Source organism: Sorex araneus, chromosome 5, assembly GCF_027595985.1.
Source record: "Sorex araneus isolate mSorAra2 chromosome 5, mSorAra2.pri, whole genome shotgun sequence".
Lineage (NCBI taxonomy): Eukaryota > Metazoa > Chordata > Mammalia > Eulipotyphla > Soricidae > Sorex > Sorex araneus.
In genome coordinates, this window is record NC_073306.1 from 74,604,781 (window position 1) to 74,623,918 (window position 19,138).

The window sequence follows — 19,138 nt, forward strand, 5'->3', positions numbered from 1 at the left end:
TTTTAAGTCATTTTCATGACTTAAAATTCTACATTAAGATCCAGCAGAAATTATATAGTATTTTACACCTAAAATATTATTAAGGCAAAAGACATACATGAAGATATTTGGTATTTTTAGAAAGCATATAATTATACCATTGTTAAAAATCAGAGCCCAGAATAGTTTTATTAAAATAATATATATATGCATATATAAATATAGGATGATGATATACATGTAAAACAATTCTATAACTACTTTAAATCATGTATTTGTGTACTGGCTCATAATTAGCCTAAACGTATTACAAATTCACTCAGGTGACAGCAATAGTCACAAAGATTGATTCTGGCTTTTTGTTTGTTTTTGTTTTGGGGCCAAACCTGGCTAACTTATTTTTGACTCTGCACTCAGAAATTACTCCTGGCAGTGCTCAGGAGGATATATGAGATGCCAGAGATTGAACCAGGTAGACTGTGAACAAGGCAAGAGCCATACCTGCTGCACAATCTCTGCAGACTCAAGATTCTGGTATCTTTTGTATCTTTTGTATAAATGTGGGTACAAAATATCCTAAAATTAAATGTAATTTAAATACAAAGGAAACCAGAATTTAGTAAAAACTGATCATCAGAAATGAATCTTAATATATCTATCTTCTTTTAAAGTTTGAGTACTAATTTATATTTAAAATAATTTTACATACAAACGCTAGTACTCCCATCCCAAAATGATAAAGTGTAACAGGTAATATTTTTATTTGTTTTACCTATGTTAGACCAGTTGTAAAAACTTATTTTTTCAAAAATAAGTTCAACAATTTATCCAAACATTGTTACATAAGAAGTTTTAAGAAACTGTAAATAATTCTTAATGCTCTCATTTTGATTCTCCGACTTTTCAAGACTGTGTTGTATTTCTTTCAGGCATACTTCCTGATATTGTGCTTTCTAAAAGGAGAAAAAAGAAAAAAAATCAATAATGACACTCAAAGGGTATGGTTATAACATAAAGTTCATGTAGGTAATAAATGACCATAAGACTTTCATTTTCTTAAAAATAAGAATTCTAACACTGGATGTGCTCATTAATAACTCAACTCAACTTAGAGCTCACTTTCCTTTAAAAATTCAAAACAGGGTAAAATATATAGTACGGAGGTTAGTTAAGGTTATATTTAACAGACCTGGGTTCCATCCCCTACACAGCATATGGTCCCCCTGAGCTCTGCCAGAAGGTATCCTTGAGCACAGAGCCAGGTGTAAGCCTTGAGCACAGCCAGGTTCTCTCTGTCTCTGTCTCTGTCTCTGTCTCTCTCTCTCTGTGTCTCTCTCTGTCTCTGTCTCTCTCTCACACACAATAATTCAGAATAACAAAAACACATAATGCAAATTTATCTCTAATCAGATACAGTTCAATATATACTCTTTTAGTCCTCAAATATTATATAATTAACATTTTATTTGAAACTATGAAAATTTGATTACATTAAACATGATATCTTTTAATGTTAATTTTATCTTTTTGTGTCTAAAAATTATATTTTATAGTCTAAAATTTATACCAGGGGCTGGAGCGATAGCACAGCGGGTAGGGCGTTTGCCTTGCACGCGGCCAACCCGGGTTCTAATCCCAGCATCCCATATGGTCCCCTGAGCCCCACCAGGGGTAATTCCTGAGTGAAGAGCCAGGAGTAACCCCTGTGCATCGCCGGGTGTGACCCAAAAACAAAAACAAAAACAAAAACAAAAAAATAAAATAAAATTTATACCATGTATTGCTTCTCGGTCATTTGGCTAAGATCAAGTGTAGTATCTGTTCTTATTAATTTAATAAAACTTATGCCACAAAAATTATTTTGCTCAGTTGAAAGTTGTTAAAATTCTGGTTTTGATAACATACATTTAATTTTTAAAAATTCTTTGAAAAAATAAAGAGAAACCTTACTATAATTGTTCTTCATCTGAGGAAAAATTAACTTATTTTTAAAAAATATTCAATTTCATCCGGGGGAATGAGGTCCATTGTTGTTACTGATTCCACATGTCAAAAGAACACATGGCAGTCCACCTATGAGATGGTCGGACTTCTTTGTCAAGACCCTGAACAAACGGTTTGATGCTCTTCGTGTTCCTGGAGTGAGCAGATACTACTGGGCTACACTAGCATGTGACAGGGTCGAATGGAGACGTTACTGGCACCCGCTTGAGCAAACCGATAAACAACAGGATGACAAGTGATTACAAGTGATTCAATTTCATATAAATTTTTAAGTAGATGTCTATTAACAATAATTTAGAGAGTCAAGCTTTCAGCTAGAATATAGGCACCTTGAGAGCAATCCTTTCTTTCCTTCCTATCAGGTTTTCAATGACCATGACCCTTTGAGTTCTTCTGAAAATCAGTGATGCCATTCAGAATAGTTGGGGAGGGGGAAGAATAGAAATAATATGCTAGGTTGGTCTATACAAAGTCATGGAATAATTATTAGTGAGGCTTGTGGAACATCAATTTTATTCAAAAACACAGATGGTAAATATTAATGTGCACAACGTTTTAAGAGTACAATGTGAAATGTGTGTGAATTTTAGAGAATTAATAAAACTAGAGCAATACTGGGTTTCAGAAAGGTTACCCTAAAGTGAGCACCTAGGACACTGAGGTGTGGGCAATCACCCCACAACCCATAGGTACAATGGGGCAGACACTGGAACGGCTGCACTGTAGGAAGCCCGGGAAAGAATCGGCTATGAGACAGGCTCTCAGGATGTTATAATTCACTCAAGGCTAAGACATATATGTCGAATTTAATACTCAGCTGCCCTCTGGAGAGGACCGAACACACAGACCTGTATTCTAACAATGTCTATAGACTCAGAATTCTAGATTTTTACTATAATAAATATTCTTGGTGGGTGGTAGGGGACAATGTGTGGTATAGGCGAACTGGACCCAGTCTGTGTGGAAGGCAAGCTAACTTACCAGCTGGACTATCTCTCCAGCCTCCAAAATCACCAGCTTAATAAAACATCAGATCTTAAACCTATTTATTTTGGAGGTCAAATATTGGGAGATATCAAAACCCACTTCATCTTTGCCTATCTGTACTACTTTTCCACAGGGTACATTTACAGATAGATAATTACAAATATAATCAGAAAGTCAGGGTAAGTGAAAAAAAAAGTTCATAAAAAAGGCACAGCCTTTGCTAAATTAAGAGTGACAATATTTTTTAATTCAATTGCAAAGGAACTGTGATGGCAATATAATTTAATTAGTAGTGCATGCCAAAAGTCATTTCACTTTTGAATCTTTTGGGTTTTCAACTTTTTAGACATGAGAATGAAAAAAGTAGACTTATGTAGTTTTCTGCTCTTAGGAAAAAATTAATTATTTTTATTTTCCATGTTACTATTAACTAGTTTTCAAGCAATTTAATCATGAATATTGCTTTGAGGGTATCTTTTATCAGCTGAATGTTACATGAATATTTAGGAAAAAATTAGAGGAATAATTAAAAACAGCCAATTTGGTATTCTCATTTCATGGCCGAGTAGACCAAAGCAGCTATCTCATCTGAAGATATAACAATACCAAATATTTAATTAAGCACCAAGATATAATTTTCTATAGTGTTATGTTCAATATTCCAGACACATAAAAATCTAGTGATAAGCTGAGCTGCATTTATCTTAAAAATATTATATCCGAAAGAAAATAAGTAGATTATATCTGTAACTATCATTAAACAGCTGTCATGAAGAAGCATTATTTACTTTTAATATTATCAGCAGAGCAATATTCCTGACTTGTTCAATTTTTAATGTGTCTACTTAACTACACCACACAGTAATACTGAATGCTAACTTATTTTTAGTGAATGTCTATGAAGTCACACAAATACTTACACTATTCATATTGTAGACAAGTTGATTTTGCTCTTCATTTTTCTTCCTAAGCTCAGTCTCCAGATCTAATATTTTACTTTGCAAAGCCTTCTCTCTGGAAGACATTCTCTCAATTTCCTCAGAAACCTGTAATTTCCATTGAAAGAGTAAAATAAATATATATGCCTGGTTAGTGTACTATTGGAATCCTTGACAATGATACTATTCTTTTTTCTAAATAAATATTAATTTGATGCTAGACAATTGAGTTAGAACATGTTTAAAGATGTTCTATCTTGAACCATATGTAGTGGATGGCTGCATACTATAACATATGCAGATAACATACTTAAGACAGTCTCTTATCTTGATTGCTTAATCCTACTGAGGAGTATGCATGTAAGCAAAGCTCTTTGCAGTATAAGTATTTATAAAATTAGCCTAACATGAAAAAGGCGTATACATTCTCACCACTCCGCAATTACGTATGTGCTGTCCTAAACACTGTATTTTTGTAACATACTGAGACAAATTGCATGTTTTATAGTATTTATATTCATCATGGTGGTAGGCACATAGGAGGTTCTCATTCTCATTATATTCTCAATGCCGATTATAGACTTGGATGACTGGAACTGGAAACAGAAGAGTGAAGCAAACAAGCGTGCGTGCACATGCGCGCGCAAACACACACACACAAATAGGCAAAAGAAATTTTTTTTCCTTCACTTCCAAAGTGGTCTGATTTTGAGTTTTCATTATTTCTTGGCCTGTTTTATTTTATTTTCATTTGGCTGCCACATCTAGAAGTATTCAGGGCTTACACTTGGTTCTTACACCTGATTGGGGGTCAAGGATGGAGTTCCAAGGATTAATCCTGGGTCAGCCACATGCAAAGAAAGCTTCCTACCTGCTGTACTATCTCTCCAGCCCCATTCTTGGCATGTACTATCAGAAGCTTAGTGCTTCTAAGGATTCAGATATGTTGGGGCCTATTTTCAAGAATGCTGGATTGGAGCCATAAGCATTCGAGAGGAGACAGGAACTCTAGCTTGTGGGAAGGACTGTCCTCTAACAGAACTATGAGGGCCTAAATTCCGAGTTCTAGTATGAAGTGGTTTACAAATATTTCTTCTGTATAAATTCCCAGTGGTACTGTGAGTGAAGAATGTTAGCAGGACTCAGGACAAATACCCGTGTCCTTTATACTGTGTCTCAGTGAGGGCAACAAGTGAAAGCCCCGAGAGAAAGCAATGGCTACCTCTCTGAAGACACAAAACACTTTGGGTAAGAAACTTTAGCATTCCTAGGATTTCTAAAGTCAACTCTGGGAAAATCCATGATAAATTCATTTATTATCCTCTCAAAGATCCGTGGGCTGAGAAACCTAAATTGCATTTCTACTGCTGGTATAGAATTTTACTTCTTAGCTTCTAGTCCATTATGTTTCTTTCTTTATTTTTGTTTTGTTTTGTGGGTCACAACCGGTGGTTCTCAGGGATGTCTCCTGCCTCAACACTCTTGGTAAGACTCAGGGAACGTAATGAGGTGCCACTGAGTCAGGTATGTGCAAAGCAAGTGGTTCTACCCGCTATACTATTGCCCCAGCCCTCCACTTGTGGGTTTCTGTAAGTTGACTTAAGTTGACTTACAAAGTTTCCAAGAGTTAAAAGAAATCATATGTATGTGACTCAGGTGATATAAGAACCGTATTTCAAGGTTTTCTGATTGGATGTGAAATTGTGATTAAAAGGTTTAGGGAACACTATAGGTCAAAGAGTATTTAGGTGGAAAGATTCAGCATTCTGCATGGCATAAATTAAGCTTGAGATGTTTCTATTAAGTGGCGACATCAAGAAAGTACTATAGCACTGCAGCACTGTCATCCTGTTGTTCATCAATTTGCTCGAGGGGACACCGGTAATGTCTCCATTGTGAGAGACTTGTTGTTACTGTTTTTGGCATATCGAATATGCCATGGGTAGCTTGCCAGGCTCTGCTGTGTGGGTGGGATACTCTCGGTAGCTTGCCAGGCTCTCTGAGAGGCGGGGAGGAATTAAACCCGGGTCAGCCGCATGCAAGGCAAACACCCTACCCACTGTGCTATAGGTCCTGGAAGAGAAAGTTCTGAGAGACTTATGGGTGTAGATAACTCCTCTTTATTATCTCAATCCTATTGAAGAAACTCATCATTCCCATTTTATAAAACTACAGAGAAATAACTTGCCTGGAGGCAGAAAATACTACGTTCAAGTCAGAAATCAAATCCAGTTCCTACTATTCTCCAAAGTTCACCATTTATCTTCCAAGATTACAATTTTAAGATATTTGATAAATTTAACTTGAGTTCTTCTTAATCATTTCCTCTTACCAGAAAGTTGAGCTAACCACTCCTGTGCACCGGTCCTTCACTCTATCACAGCACTTTGATGTTAGATGATAATTGTTTGTCCACATGTTATTCCATTTCTGAACCCTAAATTACTGAGACCTGAAGCCAGGTCTTATTCATCTTTTCATCTTAAGCACTAGCAGAACGCCTGATACACAGTAAGGTATCTATTCAAGGCCAACCAAATGGACTTAACTGTAACTCAGTTCCTGCATATTTATGCAACAAAACTTGCCAAAGAAAAGGGAGTTGGGCTTTAACAGCTTAGTGACCCTGATCAAATTCAAAATGTTCAATAATTGGTACCTTGGCCAGGGGTCTTAAAAAAAATATGTGGAGGAGGAGACTCCAAATTGTTTTCCATCTCTGCCCTTCCCTGTGCCACATCATTATTTATCTAGTGGAGTAGCTCTGGATCAGTAACATATCTGTTTAGTTCTAAAAAGGAGACGTAGGTAAAGAACAAAAATGTAATTACTCCCTTCACCCTGTCATCAGGATGAAAACAATAACTGTAGGTTTGGCAAGATGAGATAGTCTGTTTAAAAAGACGAATCTTTGGTAAACTAATTAAAAAGTTTCTAAATAAAGGCCATCTGTACCTTTTGTCTCCCTTCTTCTAAAGCAGCTTCCAGTTGTCTGGTCAATGCTGTATATTCTGCAGATTTCTCTTTAAACTTCAGATTGCTATGCTTAAGACATTCTTCTTGGTTTGCCAGCTTCTCTTCAAGCTTCTTATTCTCTTCATCCATTTGTTCCAATTTTCTTATTTTTACAAAAAACATATATGAAAATCAGAGCATGTAGAGATAAATGTAACAATTTTAAGTAAATTCGAACTTACTTTTTAAGGTTTTCACACTTCAACTGAATGAGATAATTTTCCTCTTCCAGAGAAAGCTCTGTCAAAAGTTTTTTATTCTCATCAACCTGAAAGATTTTTAAAATTGTTTTAATTTCTTTATAATCAACTTTCAAATGAACTATATACTTGACTACTAACACAATTATAAAAACAAATCTCACTTGCTACAGTGAGATAGCAAGAAATATTACACTGTTAAATCCCGGGTCCTTAAATTCCTAGTAAAGTTTTAAAATTAAGCTTGTCTAACAAAATTCATCTTCTGAAAAATTTTTTCAACAATGAAAAAACATTTTGAACAGTGTAAACAAAAAAATTTACATTATGTAAATGTAAAGGTTAAAGACAGGATTATTCTCATTGTTAGATGCTGAGGGCTATATTTGTATTTTACCTAAATATAGTGACTAATAATTGAATAACTATATAGTTGTGACTAGTAAAAAATGTTTTTGTAAAAAACAAAATAAAGTAACTCAAAGACACGTTTGCCAAGAAAGAATTCTTTGCTTTGCCTCAAATCCTATATTTAAGAAATTTAGGTTTAAACATTTTTTTCTAATAATTTAAATTAGCAACTTAGATTATCCATGTAACTTAACAATTTCTTAAAAAACTGTTTTCTCAGCAATTTAGATTCAACAATGTTTGGTTTTTATGTTTTCTTTAATCAAGGATGCATTTCAAAATTAAAAACTAAATTATATTTGGTAAATATAATTTGGCATCATGCCTAACATTGTTTTTGCTAATAAGAAAATTACTGCCATCCTTAGAAGTGTATCATTTTTTAAAAAATTGATTAATTATAAGAACTGATTTAGGAGATGCCTGAGATCTCTGGTTCTATTGGACTGAAAAAGTGAATGTTAGATAAGTGAATTGAAAATTCTCCAAGTGCTTATTAAAATAAACTATTTTTTTCCTTTAAAATTTTTTTGTGTGTGTGGTGTAGGTTATTGATCTCAGGGTCTCACACATGCAAGGCAAATGCTCTACTGCTGAACTATGTTCCAACTTCTATATATTTTGAATTTTCAAGGTAAATTACAATAAATTAACTTATCCTATTACCTAATAAGTACATCTGTAAGCAAAGTGTTGCTTTCTCTTAAATCATTACCTTGTCCTCAAGTGGCCCAATCACACATTTGTACAAATAAACTAAATCAGAAATTTAAAAACTTCTAAATTTATTTTTATTGAAACACCATGATTTGCAAAGTTATTCATAATACAATTGTTTCAGGCATACAATGTTCCAACACTAATCCCACCACCAGTGTGACCTTCCTTCCACTTATGTTCCAGGTTTTTCTCCCACTCCTATCTGCCCCCTTAGCAGGCACATAAGAAATTGACTTTATATTGCCTGCTCCAACAAAACTTAAAGGAACGGCAAATAGAATTATCAGAAAACAAATCAATAGAAGTCAATTTGGTAAATCAGGAATTTTAATTACCAATTTCCCCCCATAAACTGTTAAACACAATAGCTTACACTATAGTATTACACTGCCTGCATAAAGTGGTGGTTTTTTGTTTTTTGGGTTTTTTTTTGCTTTTTGGGTCACACCTGGTGATGATCAAGGGTTACTCCTGGCTCATGCACTCAGGAATTGCTCCTGGCAGTGCTGGGGGACCATATGGGCTGCTGGGAATCGAACCCAGGTCGGCTGTGTGCAAGGCAAACGCCCTACCCACTATGCCATCGGTCCAGCCCCAGAGTGGTTATTTTTAACAACTAACAGAAGGAATTTAACTCACATACACACACATATGTTTTCTGTGTATATATACGTGTGTGTTCATATAGACATCAAATCCTGACATGAGTGCCCTCAACTGGTGAAATCATTCCCAAGCATTTCTTAGCACATCTAGCAAAAATCAGAAGGTCGTTGACCACCTGGCCCTGCAGCTCCCTAACGGTGTGTGCCTGGGCGGCATATCTCCCCTGATACTGCAGCAGGGTCTCCTGACACTCCTGAAGCCTCTGTTCCGCCGTGGCCAGGGAAGTGCGGACGCGCTCTAACTCCTTCAGATGACACTCCTGCTGGCCTCTCATCTACATCGTGGCATTGGGAAATAAACGCAAGATCACACATTCAACATTAATGTTTTCACTCTCTTCAAAACCAGATATGTCTGTACTAAGTCTTCTAGGCACAGAATGCTTTCCAAATAGATCCCACTTACATGAACAAGAACTTAAAAGACTACTTTATGAAAAACTATAATTCAAAAGTGAGTTGGATCTAAGCAGTTTTCATAAAAAGTGTGTTGAGTAAATGAGTATGAGAATATAGCTTGCAGGGAGACTGTTAACCCACTTAGGGAACTTCTTATTGCTACTACTAGCAAAGTCGTATGAAAGCTTTCTATTATCTGTCCACTAGTTCTAAAGTAACTGTCACTTTTAGTACTTCACTCTTTTAAACCAGGTATTTTTAATTATTTTCATAGAGTGGCTGGGATCATACCTAGGACCTCCCACTGTCGAGTTTGTGGTTTACCATAGAACCACATCCCTGGCCCCAGATATTTTAAAATTAGAGCAGCTTTGCTTCATTCATTGTTGTGTCAGTAGGTGGGGATTACTATATATTATTATTTCAAGAGAGTAAATTTCCTTGCCCTGCAATCTGATCGAATCTCTCTAATTTTAGCTAATAATCTCCGGGGCTACTGCAATTTTTCATCACGGTTGCACTCCTAATAGAGCTTTAACAAGTAGCTAACTGAAAAAGTACTTGTACTGCTGAGAAAGAATAACCAAACATGGAACATTTAGGATGTTCACAGAAAGGAAAATGAAAATCAGACTCTGCCTGAGACATGGAACGCCAAGAGCTACTGTTGCTGCATCTCAAATTCTTGGTCACAAAGGAGGCGAGAACAGAGCACAGCTCTGGGTCTCGGAGTGTGGAACAGTCCAGGAGAAAACCAGAAGATTTAGAAAAGCAGAAAAGGAGGGGAAAGTCATTAAAAAAAAAAAAACCAAATCTTTCTGGTTTAATATCAGAAGAAAACAGCATGACCTCACAGTATCTGAAAACACAGACCCCAAGTGCCCTTTGCCTGTTCTTGACAGTATTCCCAAGCATAAGAGGCACATGCATTGTTAAATCTCAGGAGAAAAAGACCAAAACATAAAAAAATACTTCTTTGAACACTCCAGTGTGCTAAAAATTGGTAAAAAGTGATTCTAAGAAAGCAGTAAATCACAAGCTTGGTGGGCTATCTCTGCTGTTGAAGGAAGGATGACTGGTCCTTTTCATATTATTGTCTGTCTCTCTCAGTCTCCAGATCTAGAGCAAACCAAAATCCCCTGATTACACTTGACTGAAACTGTCCACTACCGTCCCAGACCTAGCCAGTTGGGTGAGGGTTAGTACCTTGCAACTGACCACTTTCTGCTACCAAAATAATATGAAAAGACCCCCCAAAAAATAATGCGCTTTCATTTAATATCAAAAATATTCACAAAAACATCAGAACGTGCCAATATTGACCTTTCTCTCATTCTGTTGCAATAGGCTGAATAAAAAGAAATGATGCTGTTTTTTTTAAAGCATTTAAATATTTAAATATTTTTAAAATATTTGGAAGAGAAATATTCCAAAATATTTAGCATAGAATATTTACCTTACTTTACAATAGCACAGCGGGTAGGGCATTTGCCTTGCATGCAGCTGAACCAGTTCGATTCTTCCATCCCTCTCAGAGAGCCCAGCAAGCTACAGACAGTATCCTGCTCACACGGCAGAGCCTGGCAAGCTACCCGTGGCATATTCGATTGTCAAAAATAGTAACAAGTCTCACAATGAAGACATTACTGGTGCCCACTCAAACAAATGGATGAACAATGGGATGACAGTGGTACAGTGCTACTTTTTAGACAGATTTATTACCAAAAAAAAAAAAACCCAAAAAAGTGAGATTAAAAAAATGAAAAGTGTTCACGTTTGTCTATTTGTGATTGATGAAGTTTGGTCATATCATTTTTTAAGGATACTTAAGTCTGTTCTATCAAAAAATTAAATGCTTTTATAATTTTCCAAATATTAAGGAAAAATTGAAAAAACACTCCCACAAATAACATTTCAAGCCTGGAAGAAACATTATGTCCTTAGAAAACAAACTTCTACAGACATTGAGAGCAGGTATTCTTAATTATGATCTATCAAAAAATGACTAAAATGAAAGATTCCATTTAATAGCATAAAACACAAATATTTTATTACTTAAAATTTTGAACTTACTTTCCCTAATTTTTTAGTTTTTCTTTTTGTTATTCTTTTTTTATCATGTAACAAATTTTCAAATCTACTTTTCACCATTCCAGCTGCTTCTTGCAACTTTTGCATCTAAAAATAAAAGTAATACAATATTTTATTATTACGACTGTGCATCTAAAAATAAAAGTAATGCAATATTTTATTATTATGACTGAAGAATGCAATAAAAGCTCACATTTTGAGTTTTCAATTTTGTCAATATGTTAATATGCATATCTAATGTTATTCCTTCTAAAATTAGGAAAATCAATAAAGTTTTCACTCTAAACAACAACCCTTTTATAGTTTATCTAAATTTACCCATAAAAACGATCCTTCCACACTTGAGCTGAGTATGATGGCGATCTTCAGGTCAAGGTTTCCGTAATGAGTAATGAATAAACCTGGTCAAATTCCAATTACTTTATTGTTTCAATTATTTTATTCCCTCTCAATCAAAAATAAAAATTCAGTTCAAAGATTTTATAATTTATTTCTGATATAAAAGGCCCAGAGCCTAGAATATAATCACTCATCTAGGTCTTCAGTCGGTTAATTGACTTCAAAAAGAATACAATTGATATGTTATTGCAACTAAAAAAAAAAAGTGGGAAAATTCTGATGGGAAAATATAGGTTTTTAATTAAAGAATCTTTTTCTACAATCTACCACATCTTTTAACTAAAGAATATTGTCCTATAATCCACCACATCTTTCATTCTCTGACCTCTGGCCTAGATGCAATATTCTAAGTAGCTATCTCAGTTCCATTATCTGACTGAAACCGATGTAATTTCTTCTTACTTATCTACATATAGTAAGCCTTCCCTTTGGTTTCTACCCTTAGTTTATTTTTCTTCTTTGTTGGGGATTGAACGAGAGTCTCATATATACAAGAAGAACTGTGAGTTCTTTAATTCAAACTCTCTTTCAATTAAATCAACTGGTTTGTAATCCATAATTCAAGATCCTGCATAAATTCTTTCTCAAAGGTTTTCAAATGCACTCCCTTAAGTTTTAAAATACACTTATAAAACCTAAATTATAATTCACAAATTATATAAATGCCATGTTCTGTACATATAGTTACTCTATTCCAGGTTTTTAAGACAAAAATAATCTAAATGATACTTTATTTAATGGGGGTATTTGGTTTTAATGATCCTAGAAGACAGTCATTATTTTAAGTCAATATTGTTTAGTTATGCAAGATGACAGATATCACAAAGATTAGTAAGACTATATATAAGATTTACATTATACCTCTGAAATTAATTTTAAACCTGCATTAAAAAATATGCAGCAAACACAAGCAGTGTTTGAATTAAATAACAGTAGAAGGATCTAACTAGGATCTAATTATACATGGGGCCTAAAGAAATACCAGGGACATATACATATTTTATCACAGAATAGATATATCTTCTTCAGTTCTGCTTATTTAGATATGAAAATATTAAAGTTTCCTAACAAATTTAACAAATAGCAAAATAAATGCAAGTCACCTGAGTTTTATACTCTTCAATAAGAGTCTTCTGTTGTTTTTCTACTTCTTGCAGTTCTAAGAGTTCATTTTCAACAGAAACAACCTCATCCTTCAAAGTGGAAAGTATAGTCTATCAAAGAATACATAAATAGATTTCATAAATAATCAGGTCATTTGTACTATAGAGTTAGAGAATTATAGACAATTTATTTTCCAACAAAATTAAAATTATTTTTATGACATACAATAACCATGTAATTTCCAAATATTAGTAATAGTTATTAATGACATTAATAAAGATATGCAAGAATCCTAAAAAAGCTTTTTAAAAATACTGAAAAAAAACTTTTAAAATAGAAAATTCACGTTCCTAGACAAGAAGTTCCAATACTATTAACCTATCAAGTTTTTCCAAATTAATAAACTCCAGTGCAATTTCAGTCTTGGGTTCTTGCATTAAACTCCTCATCAGTTCACTCATCATGGCCAGGAGGGCTCCTTGACCACAAAACTGACAAATGAGTGAAGGAATTAATTAAAATTAATTTTTAAAATTAATTTTTAAAATTAATTAAAAATTTACGTAAAAATAAATAGGAAAGATTCAGGGATAAAAATCCTTTTCTTCATGGAGCTTTCTCATGGATCCTCTCCATGGAACATACCCAATGATAGGCCCAAACAAAAGGCAGATGGACTTAAAACAAGAATAGGGACTGGAGAGAGGGTAGCGGGCAGGTTGCTTACCTGGCATTTAAAATTTTATAACATGAATTTTAAAAAATAGACCTCTTTGTTTATTTTGGGGCCACACCCAGCAATGTTCAGGACTGACTTCTGTCTCTGCAGTCAGAGATCATTTCTGGCAAGGCTCAGAGATCATACAGGGTGCTGGAGATGGAACCCAGGTTGGCCATTTGTAAGGCAAGGACTTAACCCTCTCTCCTATCATTCCAGCACTACTTAGAACTCCCTTTTAACCATATAAATACACTTCTAGAAATATCTTAAGTAATCCAGTTGCTAAAAAAAGAAATTCAAAGATGTTACCCAAGTTTCTGTTTGCAATAGCAAAATAAAATAGTTTCAAGTCCAAAAATTAAATATATACTAAAACTTTTGTTTGTGCTGTGTATTTACAGGTGAATCGTTTTTGCTTTCATGTTTTTCTGTTTTCCAACTTTATATTAATAAATAAAAACAACATTATGCCTTCACTAATTTTTCTTTTGTTTTGCAATGCTAAGGATTGAATACTGGTTCTCACACATACAAGGCATGTACTCTATTACTGAGCCACATCCTCAGTCATAAATTTTATTACATAAGAAACAATAGGAAAATACAATAAATTGTATAAAACAATGAGTATTTCTATTTGGCTGTGATAGAAGACTAAAATCTTAAGTCTCACAGCTAGGTAGTGTTATCATGTGCTTAAACAAAGTGATGTGTTGAGCATTATTGAAATGCCTGTAAAGGGGAGATTGAGATACTTAAGAGAAACACAGACACATAGACACAGACAGACAGAAAGACAAACAGACAGACAGACACACTCACACACACACACACATACACACACGAATCCCTTCTCCCTCGATCCTGTTGCTTGAAACCTGGCTATGACAGATGGAATCCTGGCAGCTATTTTGGATCATGAGGATGATTAAAGTCACAATCTTGGGATAGAAGAGTAGAGCATGAAAAAGAGGCTAGCTTCTTTGATGTCATACCAGCTTTTAATGGACAATTCTGGCCTTCTTTTACATAAACATTTCTTTCCTGAATTCTAATTTCTACCTTCCAAAAATAGTCTTATAAAACTAAAAAAAAATGATCTTTAGTCATTTTTGGATATACACATCTCTGCCTGGCTGAGAATTCAAATTTATTTAAATACTTTTTATATTTAAATATATAAATACGTTGTATATATTCAAAGGATAAAAGCTTCTTTCCAATCTTTTCTCTGGTACATACACAAACCTATCACCTCTTGGATTTGATTAAGTTGGAAAATTCTTTCTGGTTATGAAGCGGCCAAGGACATACTTTTTGGTTTCAGACAAACCAAGCCTGAAGTTATATCCTATCGTTACCATGACACCTAGAGAAAAACTTATTCATTAAAGTTAATATAATTTGATGATTCATTAAACTACTAAAATTGGACAGTAAATAAAACTTTTAAGTTGAGACACAGAGACAGTAATGCAACTTCATAAAGCCATTTCTATACTGTTAAAAGCAATGGCAGATATTCTATATATACAGCTATAAGATTTAAATGTCTACAAATATGTGTACATGTAAAATAAAGGTATACAGAAGTTACATCTTTTATAAGTTACCTTTTATGACACTTTATTTCTCTGAGAAGCACAAAGTAATAAAAGTATACTAATCTAACACTGTTTTATTTTAATCTGCTTCTAAGTAGAATTATTATACAATATACAGACACAAACACATAGTACCTCTAATTTTGTATTCTCAAGAGTCAAAGTTTCCTTCTCGTGTTCAATTGAGTTAAGTTTTCTAAGAATTTCTTCACATGAATTTTTTCCATCATTTTCCATTTTCTTAATGTCTTCCAAAAGATTAGTAATTTGCCTTTAAAAAACAAATTCTGTGTATCGTTTTTCAAAATCAGAGAAATTTTTACTCAAATAAGAACTTGTAGAGTTCTTCAAAATAATAACTGTTTGAAAAACTACTAGAATTGCTAGAACAAGAGAAACAGAATGCTGTACTCTGTATGGTCACTACCTGAATCACTATCACTATCACTATCACTATCATCCTGTTGATCTTTGATTTGCCCGAGCAGGCCCAGTGACGCCTCCATTCGTCCTAGCACTGAGATTTTAGCAGCCTCTCTTTACTCGTTCTTCCCAACGGTGCCACATTAGAGGCTCTTTCAGGGTCAGGAGAATGAGACCCATCATTGTTACTGTTTGGCATATGAATATGCCATGAGGAGCTTGCCAGGCTCTCCCGTGTGGGCAGAAAGCTCTCGGTAACTTGCCAGGTTCTCCGAGAGGGAGAACTAGGCTATAAAAAAGTATTCTTAAATAACATAGATTAAAAGTTTACATGTTATTGCTCTGCAATACTACTTTACGATTCCTACCACCAGACCGCCAATAACGTCTCATCAAAGTTCAGAGGTCTCTTTCCCACCAGCCAACTTAGCAGTCTCAGTTCAGCTATTCTCTTGGCAGTATCTCAGGGTTAGCTCAAGATTCCCCGAGCCCACCAGCAGTGAGCCAAGGGCAGAGTAAGGAATAAACCCTGAGCACTGCTGGGTATAGACCCCAAACAAAAGAAAAGAAAACAAACAAGCAAACTGATTACTTCCCTTTATGCAATACCCCACAGTTCCATACAGGTTGCAGCAAACTACATAATTTCAAATTTCTCACAGTTGATTAGAACTCCATTGTATATATATATGCCACAATTTCATTCTTCACTCACCTGTTGTCAGGAATTGGACTTCCAGACCTACACTTTTATGAATAATGTTGGAATTAACATAGATTTGCATGTATCATTACAGACTAGTGTTTTAGAGTTTTGCAGTAGATGTCTAGGAAGGGAATTGCTGGGTCATTCACAAGTTCTAATCTGAAGTTTCTAAGAAGTCTCCACAGTATTTTCCACAACGGCTAACCTAGATACCAATCCCACCAAAAGTGAATGAAGAGTCCCTTTTTCAGCCACTCCCTGTCAACACTGGTTGTTTTTATTCCCGTTGATGTAGGCCATTCTCTCTGGTGTGAGATTATATCTCATTTGTGATTTTGATTTGCATTTCTTTAATATTCAGCGAGAATGAACATGTGCCCACATTTCTATTATCCACCTGTCTATCTTCTTTGAAGAAGTATCTATGCAGCTTATCTCCCCATTTTTGTTGGGGTTATTCTTTTGTTATTTATTTTTGGGTGCTTTATATATCTTTGAAGTTAATAATTTACCAAATGTAGCACTGTAGCACTGTCGTCCCATTGTTCATCGATTTGCTCAAGCGGGCACCAGTAACATCTTCATTGTGAGACTTGTTGTTACTGTTTTTGGCATATCAAATATGCCATGGGAAGCTTGCCAGACTCTGCCATGCAGGCGGGATACTCTCGGTGACTTGCCGGGCTCTCCGAGAGGGACGGAGGAATCAAACCCGGGTCGGCCATGTGCAAGGCAAACGTCCTACCCTCTATGCTATTGCTCCAGTCCACCAAATGTATAATGTGAACATTTTTCTTCTATTCAGAAAGATGCCATTTTTATTTAATCATCATTTCTTTCACTATGCAGAAGCTTCCAAGTTCAGTGTCACTTGTTTTTTGTTTTGTTTTCTTTGCCACTAGGGTTGTCTTATTGAAGACTTTTCTGAGGTCAATATCATGGAAAGTATTGCCTATGTTTTCTTCCATGTATTTAATAAAAATCAAAGTCCTCAATCCAGTTTGAATTAACCCTGATGTATGGTGAGATAGGGTTTACTTTCTTTCTTTCTCTCTTTTTTTTTTGCATGTGGCTAACCATTTTTCCCAACACAATTAGTTGAAAAGATTTTTCTTTTTCTATTTCATATACTTAGTCCCATTGTCATACATAGATCAATTGTCCATACATCTAAGGATTTACCTCTGAACGTTCAATTCATTTCTATTCATCTGAAAGTCTGTCTTAATTCCTGCACCATGTAGTTTTGATTACTATAACACTGTAGTATAAAATCAAGGAATACAATTCCTCTTATCACCTTTTTCTTGGGATTTTTATGGCTATTCCAGGAGTTTTATGGTTCCATACAAATTTTTGAAGCATTATTTCTATGTCCTGGAAGAATGTCTTGGAAATTTTGATGGGATTGCATTGAGTCCATAAATTATGGGTAATTTATGGGTTGGTAGGTCATTTTAACGATACTAATTTTTCCAATTCATGAACAAGAGCTATGTTTGCATTTATTTGTGCTCTCCTTTATTTCTTTCAGTAGTGATTTAGAGTTTCCACTAAATAGGTACTACCTTTACTTGGTTAAGTGATTTTGAAGTGAGTTTTTAGGGCACAATCCACAATAATGGATTTTTAAGAAATACTTTTCTTTCTGCATTTTTACATATAATGATGCAACTGATTTATATGTGATAATTATCTATTGATAGTGTTTACCAAAAAAAGTCATAAGATATCCAAACTATAACCCACTAGAATGTCTGTCTTTTATTCTCAAGTGTGCTTTCACAGAAATAAATCTTAAGAACAAAGTTAAACAATACAAGAATTAAGAGAGACAATAATAACTCACATTTAGAAACAAATTATACACCAGTTTTCAACAATAAAATAGAAGAAAATATACAGAAAATAAGATGGGAAAAATCAAGGCAAATTATTGCTAGGTTATCAATAATAATAAATTCCAAATAATAAAATATATGATTTTTACTCAATTTTCTTTTTGTTTATTTAACACATTTTAAAAAACAATACTTTTTAGGGCTTTGAAACATTTTAATACTTTTATTATAAAATTTTAATGTATCCTTAAACATTCTTGTTTAGAACACATCACTTTTACTTTAAGAAAAAGTTAATGTTAATGTATTACTGCAAATAAGAGGTGACACATGCTCAAATACCAAGTATTAACCAAGTTCAAAATTTTCTAATGTTAGCAGCACTAATGTACTTTTAAAGGATAATCATTTTATTGTGTTTTAATAAAGGAATTTTAAATGTTTATTGAATTACAAATAAGCATAAATATCAAATAATATAGACATTACCTCAAAACACATGTAATCAGGATGACCAAAATATAAAACATTAGGAAAAGAACTAAAAACATATTTTATTAAAAGATTCTAAGTTTTTCTTACTTTTTCATTGTTTCAATATGAACTTCCAGTTCAGTTTTTTCTATTACAATTTTCTCATAACGACTTTTCCAGGTATTGGAAGCTGAAATTGTTTCAGACAACTTGGCATCCTAAAAATACATAAAGCATTCATCTTGTAATTTAATAACACTTTTGTTTTGTTCAGGATCCTAAACACAAATGCACTAATAAATAAGGAAATGCATCCTATAAAGCATGGAAATTTTATTCTAAAAAATTTCAGTGTCCAAATCTAAATACAGAAAAATTTAAACAAATGTACTAATTTTTATGTACATAATTAGGCAATTCCAACTCATAGCATACTGAGGTAACTATTTTCAAAAAA

General features: G+C 34.1%; 1 protein-coding gene and 1 pseudogene across 2 annotated transcripts in view; one reads left to right on the plus strand and one right to left on the minus strand.

The window, feature by feature from the left end:
- Positions 1–276: 276 nt before the first annotated feature.
- ODF2L (outer dense fiber of sperm tails 2 like) overlaps positions 277–19,138 on the minus strand; it is a 50,237-nt gene continuing 31,375 nt past the window's right edge. For both annotated transcript variants that reach the window (XM_055139552.1, XM_055139551.1), the window contains exons 8-15: positions 18,790–18,899; positions 15,373–15,508; positions 12,912–13,022; positions 11,392–11,496; positions 7,106–7,191; positions 6,864–7,026; positions 3,891–4,016; positions 277–932 (exon numbers count right to left, since the gene is read on the minus strand). In XM_055139552.1, coding sequence (XP_054995527.1) covers positions 804–932; positions 3,891–4,016; positions 6,864–7,026; positions 7,106–7,191; positions 11,392–11,496; positions 12,912–13,022; positions 15,373–15,508; positions 18,790–18,899 — 966 coding nt within the window. In that variant the 3' untranslated portion in view covers positions 277–803. The remainder of the gene's footprint in view (positions 933–3,890; positions 4,017–6,863; positions 7,027–7,105; positions 7,192–11,391; positions 11,497–12,911; positions 13,023–15,372; positions 15,509–18,789; positions 18,900–19,138) is intronic.
- Positions 1,759–1,868, plus strand: LOC129405156 (U2 spliceosomal RNA; annotated as a pseudogene).